Source organism: Astatotilapia calliptera, chromosome 15, assembly GCF_900246225.1.
Source record: "Astatotilapia calliptera chromosome 15, fAstCal1.2, whole genome shotgun sequence".
Classification (NCBI taxonomy): Eukaryota; Metazoa; Chordata; class Actinopteri; order Cichliformes; family Cichlidae; genus Astatotilapia; species Astatotilapia calliptera.
This window is the reverse complement of record NC_039316.1, coordinates 2532381-2549080: the sequence shown is the minus strand read 5'-3', so window position 1 is coordinate 2549080 and position 16700 is coordinate 2532381. Positions and strand designations below refer to the sequence as shown.

Below are 16700 nucleotides of genomic sequence, written 5' to 3'. Positions count from 1 at the left end.
CAGATCCAGTAAGCAACAGAGGACGGATGGATACTTGAATTGGTACAAATGTTCTTACAGAAGTTATTTTGACTTTGTCATCAATTTGTTTTCACCTTATTTAAAATACGGAATTCAGTGGATAACCTTACATTCTCATCACGTTACTCATTTTTACCCATTTTTTGATTTGACATTCATATGATTTGAAAGCTGTGAAATACTTGAGCTATTTTATGTGTTTAAAACCTTAACCCTTCACCCTGAAGTGCATGTCTTGTTTCCTCAGCCTTGGCTACAAATAACTCAGAAGTGCCAGATCAAAATATTCCATCAGACAAACTATTTTTTGCATTTCTCTTAACAGGACTAATTTTGAAAAACAACATTTTTTTTTATTGAAATGGGCACTGGATAATCCCCACAGCGCTCCAGAAGGTATTTGAATAACTTTGTTCATGTTTTGAATTTTAGCCGTTAGCGAGAAATAGAAGACGGCAAAGGAGGCGACTTTGCTTGTTTCATTCCTCTATCCTGTGATGTGTGGTGCTACCCTAGTGAGGTTTGTTCCACAGAGCTTGCTAGTGTGAGCACATGCAAACTTGTTCAATGCCTTTTCTTTAATCAAATGGATTGATTTGTTCTCAAGTGCACCGATGTCCTAAGAGGTTTACCGGGAGACAAAACACACTCTGTTTTCCAGTGAATCACCGTCTAGACTAGATAGCACACTGGATGCACAATAGCATGTCTTCACTTCACATCTGAAACGCGCTGAAATTGTGAAAGCAAATGCACTCTTGCCCTCAATTCTGACTTTTGTGGAGATAATGTCCCTTTTTTTTCTGCTTTTTCTTCCACTGTTTTCATGTGGAGGAATTTTTCTAACTGCCCTCTTATTTCTTTGCTGAGGTGTGGAGCTCGGGAGATAAGAGAATATTACCTGGCTCTAACTCTGCCATTGTTCCACTGGCCTAGAATCTTGTTAGTCTCTCTGTACATATTTTTAGAGATAATTCGAGCTTATTCTATTGGAAAATTTGAGGTTATTAAAAGGGGTTACTATGGAGAAGGAGTAAGGTTATTGCAGAGAGAGTGAGAAGAGAGCGTGAGAGAGTTGTCCCGAAGCGTTCGGTTGCTCCGTCTGACTCTGTCGCCACGGATCAGCTTGCTGTGTTTGCACAGAGTAGACCTTGTATTAGAGAGGGGAATGAAATGAACTGAGGATTGAGAGAGGTGGGTGTATATATAACATAAGAAAATACAGACGATAAAAACACAAAGGAAGAAAGAGAGAATTGTAGTGGATAAATAAATGGATGGTCACAGCAGCTAAAGTTACAGTAGGGCAGGTGCTCCCACCGCAGGCTGCTTGGTGTATCGCTTCCATCAAAGCTTTGTAGAGAACCTTTCATTTGCAGCTTCCTCGTAGACTCTTATACTGCACGGCTGGGCTTAAACACATTCAGTTGTAGTATATGCTGCTTTTGTACACTAGTGCGCACACACAGAGATACTCACAGAGAAGCCGGCATTTCAAGGCGTTCCCTCCTCTGTGAGGCTAAGAAGCAGCATGACAGACCCCAGCGTGCAGAATACAGACTTATCATCCGCTGTCATTCTCTCCTTGCAGACCAGGGGATTTTGCATGGGGCTCGCTGAACCTGGTGTGAGCTTGTTATATATTTATTTCATCTGTTATCAAGGGCTTTGAGAAGCATAACGTGCCTTTGGTGAGGTTGAGTACAATGCACTAGAAACCCATCAGTGATGGATTTCACTGCTCAGATCCCGTACCACTTTGATTTATGACATAATAGAAGAGTGATACGCTGCTCCTGCTGCACAATAGCGCCGTGCTCCATTCTTATGTAATTCCAGCTTGCTGTCACCTCTTAGCCTATCGCAGCTAGGGATGGGTATTGTTTAGGTTTTTATCCGAGACCAGTACCAAACCGGTACTTTTGAAACTGTGCCGGTGCTTAAACGGTGCTCGAACTGGTGCTTAAAGAATTTAGAACACAAACTTTGTCCAAAAACCTCTTATGTTTAGCTGTTTTTTTTGTAAAAAGATAACAATGTTAGCCTTTTCTGCAGCTATAGGGCATATATGGCATCACTCTTGGCTGGAAGCAGTGCTTAAACAATGGAAAAAACACAAACTTTGTCCAAAAACCTCTCATGTTTAGCTGTTTTCCACTTTTCCTTTGGTCATTTTAGCCTTTTTGGCCAGGGTGAAGGGAGTATCTGGCATCAAACAAGAAGACAGCCGCATGTAACTACGACGGTGTTTGCTAGTTCACCTTACATGCATTAATTTAATAACGTGGTTAGCCTACTCAACGTAAATTACACACGAACAACATTAAGCGACTCACGCAGAGAAGAACGGCTGCTGCTGCCATCATCATCCGTCATCATTTCTGCTACATTGGCAGGGCTAGGGGCCAGGACTCTCCTCTTTGGGTTTTTGGGGGATGCTGCTAACTCCGGGTCTGATAACAGGCAACCCACGCACAGTAGATGTGCACGGTGTGAGGTCTCGCAGCAAGCTATCAAATACGGTGCATTTCTCGGCTTTTAAAGAAACGCTATGCGTCGCCAGGTGTTTCATCAGATTCGAGGAGTTACCTCCTTTGCACAGTATCAGCTTAAAGCACTTGTTGCAGGCTGCTGAGTTTGCATCTTTTGCTGTGGAGTACAGCCAGACTTTAGACCGCTTCGCTTTGGGCGTTTTTTTAATCTGTAGCTCTGCTCTAAAAGAACGTACGTGGGCCCGCTTACTATGCTCGCAAAGGTAAAATGATTGGCTGGAATCCAAAGTGTATGACATCTCAGGAAACAAAAAAGCACCGAAATGTGCGCTGCTTTTCGGTCTGGTTACTACCGTTTATGTCACCGGATACCGGCACCCATCCCTAATCGCAGCCTGCTGTGCTTGAAAAAGGGAGAACCCTCCAATGCACTTCAAGGGCAATCTGATTGAATTAACCAGCCATTAGATGTATGAGATGAGCTGTAATTGGGGTGTGGGGGTGACGCGGGTATTTATCTATTTAGACGAATGAGTTTTGACCGCAAGGTCGTGTTACTGCTCACGCTGCCCTCAGGACAACTTGAACTGAGCGTGTACCTGCTTGCGTCTGGCTCAGCCATTTTGTTTGAACCTGTCGTCGCCGTGCCTAGACGCCTCGCATAACACATTTGGCTCCTTATGGTTTGGCACTGATGGTGTTTTTTATAGAGCTGCTCAGCGGCGCTCATTTCTCTCGCTCTTGTCGCAGCCCTCGTTAATGACTGGGAGAATAGGAATTAGAGGCAACAAATGAACCGCAGTGTATTCGCGTCAGTCAGGTGCGCTGGGAGCAGATGCTGTGAGCATTTACACCTTCATGTCAACATGTTTTCTCCTTAATTTACTGACTGACTGTTTCACTCTGTTCTTTGTTTTTTCCCAGAAACTTTTATTCTATTCGTGTCTGTATCGCTCGCTGCCACTTGCACGTCGTGGTTGAAATGACCTTTACCCTCTTCCCGTTTCACACAGGCCTGCCCCTGTTGTTCCCTCTGAGAGGAAGAGGAAGTGATGTCACGCCACCACCATCGCTTTGAGAGGGACTACCGGGCACCCTGGGAGCGGAGAGACATCCGTCCTTCTGGCCTCCACAATGGAGGAGCCAATCATAGCTGTGCCTCTGCCGTTGTCAACGGCAACAACCGTCCGGGGCTCCTTCCCCTCCCAGTCATCCCCTCCCTTCTTCCAACTCCAGTTACAGTTGCCGTGACAACATCGAGCAGCGACTTAGTGGTCAAGCGAGGCATCTCGGCAGCAGGATCGGTGGCTCCGGCATCAGCCAAGGTAAGAGGCTCATCCAAATGGATGCTGGGACACCTGCTTCCCTCTGACTCCTCTTGGACAGCTCTCGATCTCTTTTACTGCTCTGTCAGGCTTTCTTTCCTCTCACTGTGTCAACTTTTCAATCTGTGATGACTCCCCAACTGGATGTAATATCTAACTTTTTCCATGCTTTTGAGACTCTTCTGCTTTCTTCTCTCGCTCTGTGTGTCTTCCAGTTCTTCCCTCCCACTTTTTTTCCCAAACATTTCTGCACTGGCACGCCTGTCTTCATGGTTCAACTGTCTCAGCTCCTCAAACCCCCTCTGTTGTTTCTCTCTGCAGCCTCTTTTGCTCTTTACCTTTATCCCTCACTCCAGTTTTGCTGCTCTCTCTGCACATTCTTGCCAAACCATTTTCCTTCCATCTTCATTTTCTCTCTCCGCCAAATTGCTGGCTTGTCCTGCTTTTGCCTCCTTTGTCATTTTTTTCTTACATTATTTAAATGATCTCTGACAGCTGACTCAGATGGGTTCTGCTTTCAGGTGATGATTTGTAGTGTGCTAGAAACAAGCAAACAAAGGGAGCCATATTATTATATACCATATCAGTATATATTGATCTTGTAGGTCATTGATTCCCCAGTGTCCCAGGCGATATTTCTGCATTAACCAGTGGGAAAGATTTAGCTTAGTTGTTACAAATAATAAATTAAGTGGACCCGAACAGGTTTGCATAGAAGCATTAACAGATAATTAAAATTAATGTACGAGCAGTACAAAGCAGCATAAGAATGCATAAATATATATTTTTTTAAGTTACTTTAATACATTGTATAGATAACCAAATTAATTTTCTTTGCAAAAATTATAACTGATAGTTCACACAGTAGTCAGCAAAATTAGTAAAAGGTAATTTTTTTGGCTTGCAGTTGAATTGCAAGGTACCATCATGGATTAACAATTAATATTGTTAGCCAAATATAATAGATACACACCTGTTATGGTAGTCAGGTAAAAATATGAACATAAAGTTTTGTTAAGAGTTTTTTTGAAGAATTTTCAAATCTCATGTTTTAGTACTGAAGAAGCCTCTCTGATCAGAGGTTACTATTTTTTACTAAAAAATAGTAACAAAGTAATATTTGTTACTAAATTTACTAAGATCACATCTTAGTAAATTTCCTAGTTAACAATATGTGTTAAAAGCTGAAATTGTTAGCTGTTACCTATCTAGCAGTTAATGCATATTGTGGATAGCAATTTAACAGCAGTTAACAATAGAAATTGTTAGCCAGCTAGCTAAACAGCTAATGTGGCTATAAAGTAAAGTTGTGAATATAACACTGTAAATTATTTTGAAAAAGTATGACTAGCAATTATATTGCTAGATAACAGTATGGGTTAACAGATGAAATTGTTGTCTAACTCAGCGGTCCCCAACCCCCGGGCCTCGGACCGGTACCGGCCCGTGAGTCGTTTGGTACCGGGCCGCGAGAGTTGAGGCTCAGTGAAATGTATGGTTTTCAGGGTTTTTAATCGGTTTTCAGCGTTATTTTGTTATCGTTTTTATCGTTAACTTGGTTTTCCTGGGTCTTTTCACGTGTGTTATGAATAAATTTTCTTTTTTTCGGTACCCATACTAGTTTTATTTTGTTGTATTTATCCGCGACACCTTAAAGGCCGGTCCATGAAAATATTGTCGGGCATAAACCGGTCCGTGGCGCAAAAAAGGTTGGGGACCGCTGGTCTAACTAACCAATTAATAAACAGTTGAAATGGTGTAGACAGGTGATGTAAAAGTGAGGCTAGCAGTTAAACTGTTTGCAAACAGTGTGGAGCGGTTAGCGTGTATCAAAAAAGTAGCCTAGCATGCCAGAGTGTTAGCTAAATATTAGGGGTGCAACGATACTCGTATCGATATTGAACCGTTCGATACAGTGCTTTCAGTCCGGTACGCATATGTATCGAACAATACAAAATTTTTAATTTATTTTATCTTTTTTTTTTTTTTTTTTTTTTTTTTTTTATCAACTTTTCTTCTGACGATGCTGTCTGTGTTGAGAACTTAGTGGATCTGCGTTCGACTACTCCGCCTAGGCTGCACTGTCGAGCGCAGATCCACTGAGCGCAGCACAAGCTAGCAAGACAGAAGCTAAGCTCGTTGCAACATGGCAAATTGAACCTCCCCCACCCTCATTCAGATCTGGCCTTTGGAACTATTTTGGTCTTCATGTGAAGTATGACCCTGAAGGTAAGCGCGTCATGGACAAAAGTAAAACAGTATGTCAGATGTGCCACACAATGCTCAATTACATGGGTGGGAACTACTGCCAGTTTGCTCGTTAACATGTTGACGCCGTCCAGCCCCACGCACGGGCGATCCGTGGTAGCTCGTTAACGGAGATTTGCCGTGTTGTAGCAATAACCTCATTTCAGATTAACGCTGACAGCACTAGTGGGAACACAATGAATATGACTGCACGTTTACACCGACACCATCCTAGTGCAAAGACAAGTGGAAGCAGACAAAAACAACAAGCACGCATGCTACAAACTTTACCCGAGTCATTTAGACAGCCGTTAGCACAGGATTCTCCTTATGTGGACCTGATATGTTTAATATGCTGCTGAGAATATAGCCCAGAAGAAGCGTATAGTATAGCTTTTATTTTGGAAAGAGACATTTCTCTGTAATAAACTCTGTTTTCCAAATGAGTGATTTCTCGATCAGATAGATTAATTTTTTTCTTACTCTGTTGTTTCAGCAACATTAAATTTAAAAACTACTTTTGAGTTAAAATATATATTTATAATTTTAATAAATGACAAATTAAAAAAGCATGAACATTTTTTTGTATCGAAAAAATATTGAACCGTGACACCAAAGTGTCGAACCGAACCGTGAATTTTGTGTATCATTGCACCCCTACTAAATATATTAAGTAAATTGGCCAATAAGCATAATAAAATAAGTGGATCTTAAGGGAAGTAAGTTAAAAATATCCAGCTAATAGTTAATTAAAAATTGTGGAGAAATATTTAGCTGAAATGAAATTCATTAGAACCAGTGTTGAAGACAAAGGAGTTCAAGTGTAACAAGGCTGTTGAGGTAGATCAGAAGCAAAAGATGGTGAACTGCCGTCAAAGATTAAAAGCAATCTCTTCTCGCTCCATTGTGACCATGATATTTAATCCAAACTGTATTATAAAGCTATTTTTTTAAGGCCTCAAGTGACTTAGGTGCATTCATTCCTGATTTGATTATACGTTGTATTTGTGTTTAGAAAATAACTGCAGCTTGAAAGTGTCTTGAGTGGTATAGTCAAGAGCTGTAGTTTGTGTTTTCCACCCCTTCGTCTTGGGATTTGCTAGCAAGCTGGCTGTCAGCAACGTGTGAAGAGAGAGGCCTTTACCAAAAAGGAGTTAGACATTTTAGCCTCTCCCCAGCCTCCGCTTCCATGGATACCATTCATCTTCTCTCTACATTCCTCCTCACTGTCAGATCATTTTCTTTAACTTGGACTTCTTGGTCTCTTGCTCTTGGTGGAATCTGCTCTGTAAGAGCAGAGGTAAGCAATGCTCTGGTAATTTAGCCCACAAGTGCACATCATTAGATTCCCCGCTGAATACACTGACCACAGACGCAGTGAATCTGCTTTGGCACCGCATCGGCCCTTCCTTTTGTGCAGCTGAATAATTACATACATTCAGACAAAGTCTCGCCAACTCCCACCGTGGCCGTTGTCATCATTCAATGGCTGCCATAGCAATTAACTACTTTGCATTGCATCTGAGTGCACACTTGTTTAAACATACAGCGTATGGGGGAGTGCTTGCACGAGTGCGAGCGTGTGCGCGCACAGCAACAACTGTGTGGTTATTTCCCAAGATGCCAATCTTATTCAGGGATTTACTTTGCTTTGGTTTGCTCCTGACAGTCCTTTGTAATGTAGGCAGTAGAGACCAGCACAGTTTAGAAAAGCAAATACATAGTCTGGGTTCTGCTTTAATAGTGGCCTACAAAAGATACCAGAAGCCTTAAGAACTGGCCAACACTGTGGGAGCCTGTCTCTCTATCTTCTTCCTGGCTGCATACTGTCCTCACTTGATCTCTGTCATCTTTGATCAAAGCTGTTGGCGGTCACAAAGAGTCTGATGGACGGCTGTAGCTCGCTCTCCACGGGACCCGTGTCCCTGCTCTGTCCACATATACACTAAAAAGCTAGTGGACTATATTGATTTCCACTGGTCCGATGTACATGTGCACGTGTATATGTGCAGGTGTACATATGCGTGTAGGGTAAATGCTGACATTCGAAAAGGGCCATCTGGCTGCATTGTCCATGTAAAGCTAACCACATGAAACGATGAACCGTTGCTAATCTAGACCTATGCTCTGTTATCCCTTTAATTATTTTTTTTAACTTAATTTAACGTGCATTTTGTGCTGCTGTCACAGATGTTGAATTGATGTAATTATCAAACAGAGCCATTGTGTCTCCGGCTGATGAACAGTATCGTGAATGTCAGGGAAAAGCTCAGTTTCACTCAGCATGCTAGTCGTTTTTCCAAAGCATTTTTTCCTTAGAATATCAATGAGAGTCAATTTACTAGGTAATAACTAAACAGACATCGTAGCATCTGAGCAGGTCGAGGCAAGAGCTGAGGCCTGGTGCCTGTCAGGAGTATTACTGTAGGCTCACACAGCAAGGCCAAATTCCATAAAACTTGGTGGAGAGGTGGAGCACGGGTAAAGGAAGTACTCGTCAGATTTTGGTGCGAATTCTGAACGCTTGCCTTAAACTAGCAAAAAGGTGCAATGGCCTTGGTGGAGGTTGTGCTCCGACTTTGTGTTATTTACTCATCATTTAAAAAACAGCACCTTTTCTGGCATATCTGTGGACGGGTATATGTGTGCCACCAGTACAACCAATGTTTTCTTAAAGCCAACTGCATATTAAAAGAGGGACATCTAATATTTGGTTACATGGGGATCAAAGGAGTATGTGTACATGTCCTAAATCATTTAGTGTGTGATGCTCAGTTCTGGATGAGACTTCCTTGCTTCACTATTCTGTTTAATTGAACGTAATTGCATCGAAGTTGCGGAGCGCTTGAAGTTCCAACCAGAACATATTAGCTGGACAAGCTGTCTGAGCTAAACATTTGCATAAGGGACATCCTTAAAAGGCACATGCTGTGCCGTTTTATTAATCTCATCTTTTACATTGCGTTAAGTCACACGCTTAACGGAAATACTATCGTCCAGCTGCTTTTGCCTGGGGACAATTAAGCAATGCTTATGCAAACAGCATAGTCGCACGTCCTCACTATTGACATAAAAAGAGAGAGGTGACATTACTTTGCACAGTTTATAAAGCTGAAGACGCATCGCTGGCTTCAATAATGAGTTAAAAAGAGTTTCACACTTCTTCTGTGTGATCCACATAAGGGGTGTGCTTTTAAAAATGTGTAGATGGATGGATTTGTATATGTGTTAATGCTTTAATGCTGCGGCTAAACGTTTGCACTTTCATGTTACAACCTGTTATTAAGGTTAGCGAGGATTTTATAGACTTTATATGTGCACTAAAGCTGGAATTTTTTATCTCCTAACACATTACTCAGAAATTATCTTCCCACAGATAGGCTGCTGAAACATATGGATTTTGCTGCATGGACTAATCCCTTACTGTGAAATTTTTAATCCGTCCTTCCCTGATATTTAACAGTAGTGGTAGCTGGAATTTCTTCACCAGCCCTCGTATAACCCAAATGCAGCAGACACAACTAGTACAGCAAGAGCATGGTGATAAACTGAACGATTCACTGGCAGAGCACCGATGATGTTGGATAAGATGGACAAGATGACCGCTGTTTTGCAGTCTGTCTGGGGTCCACTTTTATAAATTTTAAATGTGTCCAAAATCAGAAAAAAATCCAAGAGTCTCACATCAGTACAGCCTTTATATCGATCAAGGGACCGCCAAAAATACATCATTATCATTTGCTTGAAGGTTTATGTTGATGGACGGCATCACTGGCATTTTGATTTCGCTCTGTTTACATCTCATTCGTTTCTCTGTTGAAAATGTTTCTTGATGAGATTTTGGTTTCTGATCTTTCGAGCAGTCTCGAACCGTGATTGCTATTTGTTTAGCCTGTAGCCATCTCATTAGTTTAATGTTGTTGCACTCAGTAGGTAAGTAATCTTGTGTTATTCTGGTCAGATAGCTGTTGTAGGAAGGTGCAAAACGCAGAGAGTCTCTAGCTAAAGTTCAATATGAATTATTTAAAGACAATCTGTGGAGGTTATGCTTTGTATTTTGTAGCGTCTCAAAAAAAAGTGTAAAAAAATCTGGGTAGCAGCGATTTGCAGTAAATAGAAGACGTATAGTTTGGTATCAGCCAACAGTTTGATCTTGAACTTGATATTTGCATTAAAAGTGTTGCTTCAGCAATGATTTGATCCAAGATAAGCATCTCAAAGGGGGGAAAAAAAACCCAAAAAAACAAAAGCAAAACGAAAAACCCTCGAAGCGCTGACAGCAACAATCAATAGAGCTTCTCTTAAAACAAAATTACACATTGTATCTCACTGGTCATTGATTTCAGCCAGGTCAGGTAGCCAGTGGATTGAAGCAGACCCCATACTGTGACCAACACAACACTGAACCGCGGGTGTCATGGCCTCACTCTGACACAATCAAAAAGAAGAAGAAAAGAAAGAACGCTTGCAAAAAGCACGTTTCTTCAGAGAGTCTTTTCTATTTCTGCATCCCCCCAGCTAATATAGTGATAGATGTTCTGGTCAGCGCTGAGGCGTTAAAAAAACTACCAGTATGACACGACCGGGGCATCACCTTTGTAGTGCATTAGCAGCGGCTTAGCTTAGCTTTTATTCTTATTATCTCGCAGAGCCTTAATATCTGCGTAAAGAAACACTCCATGTGAATGTCACGGCGGTGTCAGGGAGCCTTGTAATGAATAGACTGGAAGAGCGAAAAATTATTGAATCGCTACCGAGGTTGAGGCCAAAGAGGGGGGTGAGGGTGGGGTGGGGGGTCCTTTGAAAAATGGGATAACTTTGTGACGAGTCGCTGTGAAATGTATTGAATATGAGATGATTAAAGTTTAAGTAGGCACACACTGGGGAAGCGGGATGAGAGCGCCGGAACGGAGACGGGAGGAGAGGGAGGGAGGCGGGGTGAGGCGCCAGGTGAGGGTTGCTTTTGAATTAGCTCGAGCTAGTGGAGGAAACCACAATTGTTCTGTCAAACACTGCGATGCAACTCCATCATCGAGATAAGATGAAACTTTACATTTTACAAAGCGAGGCAGACTCACCATGGGGTCGCGCCGAAAGCGCTGCTCGCTTTTTACGAGGGAAGCTGAGAACACTGATCATCGCAGCGAGAAAAAAACGATCGCTTCACAGCTTGAAGGGATGTCATCCAGCGTGCCTTTATGCTGATGGACATAAACTGACGGTGCAGATAATTCAGCGAGATGGTTTACAAGAGCTGGTTAAGAATAGTAAAAAGAAAAAAAAATATCACGTGGTCCTTTTTTTATCATCCCTGACATTTTGACTTGCATTAAGAGTCAAAATATATACTCCAAACTCTCCCTAAATACTAAATAGTGCGATCTTTCTAAGGCACCTTTATCTTTCTCTTTGAGCTGCAGCAAGGTAAACAATCTTCATGCCGCCGCTGCCTGGATGTGATTTATTAGCTTCTACTGTACGTGTTGCCATCCCATCGCAGACTTGCTGCGTGCCATTTTCATTCACTGCAAAAATGTCACCAAAATCAAGCTTCTAAAAGACAATTCCTCTGAAGTAGAGCTGACTGATTGATGAGAAACCCTTTATTTCAGCACGGCAGCTTTCATTTATTATCTATATGGCATCATGTAAAACCTGAAGGCGTTTTCACAGGTGAGTCAAGAGTCCCTTTATGTGACTTTCAGCGTTTGAACACTTATTCAATTTTAAATATGCGGAGCCAGAGGTCTGTTTCACTCTTTCTTTTCCACCCCTCCTTCTTCTTCTCTTCTTTGTAAGCGGTTAAGTGGTGCATGTGTCGGAGGATATTTTAGCGCTAAAAGTCAGCTTGTCTAACAAAGAGCTGAGCCGAACCTGTCAGCTCTTTTTCCGCCTTGTCCATCTGGTGGTGGTGTCAGTTTGGATAAAGACAGCCCTTCGGCGGGTGCGTATGCAGAAAATCCGCCCTCGAGCGCGCTATTAAAAACGCCACTTTCTTTTTGCTTCTTCTGATTGGATTTTTTTTCTCCTTCTCATCACTGGAAAATGAGAGTTCGAATTCCTGGCACATACAAGCGAGGAAAACATTCAAAGCTTGCCGATGCGTACACCTGATCTTAATTGGTCTGACAGTTAATGAACTAAGACTTCCTACTTCAGTCTTTTACTTTCCATTACTCAGGCATTAATTCTTTTTTTTTGTGTTTGTGTGTAATCGCAAACATCATCGGGGTGTTTGTGGACAAACAAATTGTGCTGTCACCCATCTACGACAGAGGTACTAAGAAACGGCGGGCCTCAAGGGAGCAGTGGGAGGATTAGGCAGTGATTTTCCTTCACATGATACAGGGAAACTTTTGAGTATTAATGAGATGCAGCGATCGTGTGTTTACCTGGAGCAACGGCGCTGGGGTCTGGACGTCTCTGCGCCATGTGGGAAGAATTAAAGCTTCCCGCTTTGAATCAGACCACGCTACGCTGCCATGATTGCTAATCAAGGACAGAGATACAGAGCCAGCCAGCCAGCCAGCCAGATGGACGGACAGACACAGAGAGAGTCAGAGACAAGACAGAGAGACAGGTGAACTCCTCAGTCATGAGGACTGCATACTGTCAAACTGTCAGAGGGAAAAAGGCATTGTAAAAAAGGAACTGTCAAAACCGTATTTTTCTTTCTTTCTTTTCTTTTTTGTCCGGTATTCACATTTTAAATCGGACGGGTTGTGAATGGGAGTCATGAATCCGATGACAGATTTATCAGAAATCTCTCGCCCTCATCGCAAAGTTAGGACAACGTCATCTTTCGCTGTCCAAAAAAATATTGATAGCTGTCTTGATTTAGGGAGGAAAGGTTGGTAAAAGAAAAGAAAGAAAAATCCACATAAAAACGAAACAGCGGGCAGATGTGGGAGGATAACGAAGCAACAGGTCAAAGGACAGGTGAAGGAAAGCGTTATCTTAGTCTGTCTCGTCACTCTCGCGGTGACAGGAGTGTCCCGCGGGCTTCATCTAACCCACATCTTTTTTCATGAGTGCTCCCGTGTCTGTCTATCCTGTCCACAGACCCACAGAGGTAGGATCCCAGCTGACCTTTTGTCTCGACAATGTAGCGCTGCAATTATCCATCCAGCTCTTCCCCTGTAACGATTCTGCAGCCCGGCCAAGTCTTCCCTCTCTCTGTCTTTTTCTGCTTTCGGTGCACGTGTTGGATTTGGACGCCTTTGGGAAAAGAAAAATAAAACAGACCGAGATGAGCTATTGTTCAAAGAAATCCACGGATACCCCAAAATAGGAGACCTTTGTGGGTAGGGGGGCTGGCTCTGCGGTGTGTCTGTAACTGGTTACGGTGGGCTTTACAAAAACATTCTGCATGCACGGCTCTGGCATTAGAAGAGAAGATTGTCCAGTAGGGGCCTGCTCTTCTCCTTTTTTTCCTGTTGTGTTTTTGTGTGTGTGTGTGTGTGTGTGTGTGTGTGTGCGCGCATATATGTGTGGGTGGAAATGGAAAAGCAGCCTTCTCAACACACCGGCTGTCTTATGAGTCTGGCTCCAAACTGGCGGCCTGATGGCTCAATCTAATAAGCAGTCATTGGATATCAGATTTGAATCTTTCTCTGCTGTGTGAAAGACGAGACGCAAGTCCCTTCTCTATTTATGTCACAATGACTATGCAATATGAGGGTGTTATATTGAAAGGGTTTGAGGAGTGTGTTGTCATCCAATACTGTACATCTGCTCTCCCACCAGTACATGGAGATCATTGTCCCTCCGGTCTTTGGCTGAGGAGAAACTGGCACGGTGAGCGTCACTAGACAAATAAAGGTGTGTTTACGAAGAGCGGATTTGTCTCGGAGGCTCTCGTTGGCATTAGTTTGTCTCCTGTGCTCGTATTTGTTGGGGAAATTAGTAGCTTATGCTACCCTCTGCAGTTGCATGATTTGATGACAGCAACAAAGGCCTAGAAATCCCAGGCTTTTTTTTTCTCTTCTTTTTCATCTTGCTCCATCACACCTCTATTACTTTTTCGATCTAATTCGTCTGCCCATCTCTGTGCTTCCCCCTCCTGTCCACCACCCCTTTTGCGACTTCAAACAACTTCTTGTCTTTGTTGAGGCATAGATCCCCACTCCTGCGTCAGCAATGCCACCCTCTGAGCGCGCTTGTGTGAAATTGGATTGCTGATCCGTTGGTTTTGAGTGGCAGAGATGTAATATGGGATAGCGGCAACCGCATGCTCTGATGCCAGAGACAGCTGTTACAGGACACCGAGGGATCACAGACGACGCTTGACTCCCGGTCCTCATCTCTTCAAGACTGTAAATGCTCTCAGTAAATCTCATGACAACATAAAGGAAAACAGCGCTGAACAACAAGCAGAAACACACAAGGCTGTGGTCAGGCACGTCGCGCTGCCCGGCGTGTTCAAGGCTGTCAGATTTGCCCGATTCGCTTAAGTGTCAGGAGGTCACCGTTGATCCCTGGGCAATTTGAAGTGGCTGTCGTCTTAGATTTGCCATTATCATTTGTCATCGCTGCCGACGGTGCGTGTCACCGCTCCTCTTCCTCACCACAGGTTGAGAGGTCTGAGTCAAAGGGAAAAGTTATTCTTCACACAAATGTATCTTGCGATTATCACACACTCGGACTTCTTTGGCCTGAAAGGTAAAAGGTTTGCACTCTTTATCAGCTTGAATTCATGTCACTGGCGGGAGCATTTTTTTTTTTTTTTTTTTACCCCCAAGGCAAAAAATGGTATAAAAGCAAGTGCAGCTACTTCTCAAAACCACTCTTGCAGCATAGCCTGTCTTCGACATCCCTCCATTTTTCTCCAGTTGTGTTTTAAACACTTATTTTGCTGCAAAGTATGGCTCAATCCACAGCGCTCACTCTTAGCTCTTATCCTCCTCGAAACTCAGAAACAAGGTTGCTTATTTTTTTTGTGCTGGCTGCAATAACTTGATTCAAAGTATATCATATTCTGAAAACTGCTCCGAGTGTAGGATAAAGCCGCAGCCACGCAATACCCACCTGAGGGCTGAAAAGCTCCCCCAAAATAATTGAGCTGGCTAAAAATATCAGTTTAGTAAGTCAGAGGATTTTTGTTGTTGTTGTTTGTATATTCTGAAAGAGAACTATGTCTAAGTTGTTGTTACAAAGGTAAAGTTGGTAGATGTTGCTAGTACTGGGTGGGCCCCTTTTGCCTTCAGAACTGCCTTAATTCTTCATGTAACAGATCCAGCAGGTACTGGACACCTTCAGAGATTTTGGTCCATGACATGATAGCGTAACACAGCTGTACATCCTTGATGAGAATCTTCCATCTCACCATCCCAAAGAAGCTCTGTTGGATTGAGATCTGGTGGCTGCGAAAGCCATTTGAGTGCAGTGAACTTGGTTTGAACCTCAGCAGGTCGTCTTTCTACATGCCTAAATGCATCAGGTTCCTGCAGTGTGATTGGCTGATTAGATATTAATCATTTGTACAAGTTTTCCCTAACAAAATGGCCAACAGGTGTACTTAACAAAGTGGTCAGTGACTGCATATTAGTAGGCGGCCATTGTTAGGTATTTGCAACTTAAAAAAAAAAATTTAAAAGAACCTCCAGTTACTGCTAATTTCTTTATCACCTTCTGAACCCAGTTCCATAGGGGATGGCCGTAAGATTGCTGAGAATAAATACCACTGTTTGAAACTTCAACCCAAAAGTTTTCATTATTTTTTCAATTAGATACTCTATTTTGCTAAAAGTATTCATTTTCCCAGCCAAATCATTGAATTCGGGTGTTCCAGTTGCTTCCATGGCCACAGGTGTATAAAATCGAGCACCTAGGCATGGAGACTGTACACACATCTGTGAAAGAATGGGTCGCTCTCAGGAGCTCAGTGAATTCCAGCATGGTACCATGATAGGATGCCACCTGTGCAACAAGTCCAGTCGTGAAATTTCCCTGCTGCTAAATATTCAACAGCCAACTGTTAGTGGTTTTATAACTAAGTGGAAGTGATTATGAACAGCAGCAACTCAGCCATGATGTGGTGGGACACATAAAATAACCGAGCAGCTTCAGCAGTTGTTGAGGTGTATAGTGTCAGAGGTCAGCAACTTTCTGCAGAGTCGATCCCTACAGATCTCCAGACTTCATGTGGCCTTCAGATTAGGTGTCGCGGAAAAATACAACAAAATAAAACCAGTACTGGTACCAGAAAAAAGAAGATTTATTCACAACACATGGGAAAAGACCCAGGGAAACAGAGTTAATGATAAAAAACCCTGAAAACCATAAATTTCACACCTGAACCTCAGCTCTCGCGGCCCGGTACCAAGCGACTCATGGAGCGGTACCGGTCCGTGGTCCAGGTGTTGGGGACCGCTGGCGTAGAGAGCTTCATGGAATCAGTTTCCATGTCCAAGCAGCTGCAATCAAGTCTTACATCACCACACCCAATGCAAAACGTCATGGCGATTATGGCGTGGGGTTTTTTTGGACTTGGGCTTGCCCCTTACTTTGCGGAAACAGTTTGGGGATGGCCCCTTCCTGTTCCGACATGACTAATCAGCAGTGCACAAAGCAAGGTCCATAAACACATGGATACGCAGGGATGGTGCGGAAGAAC

At 42.9% G+C, this 16700-nt stretch overlaps 1 protein-coding gene across 7 annotated transcripts in view; it reads left to right on the top strand.

The window, feature by feature from the left end:
* Nucleotides 1-16700, top strand: part of klhl29 (kelch like family member 29) — a 274138-nt gene that overhangs the window by 98148 nt on the left and 159290 nt on the right. For all 7 annotated transcript variants that reach the window (XM_026142813.1, XM_026142814.1, XM_026142809.1 and 4 more), the window contains one exon: nt 3527-3838. In XM_026142813.1, the coding sequence (XP_025998598.1) occupies nt 3566-3838 (273 nt within the window). In that variant the 5' untranslated portion in view covers nt 3527-3565. The remainder of the gene's footprint in view (nt 1-3526; nt 3839-16700) is intronic.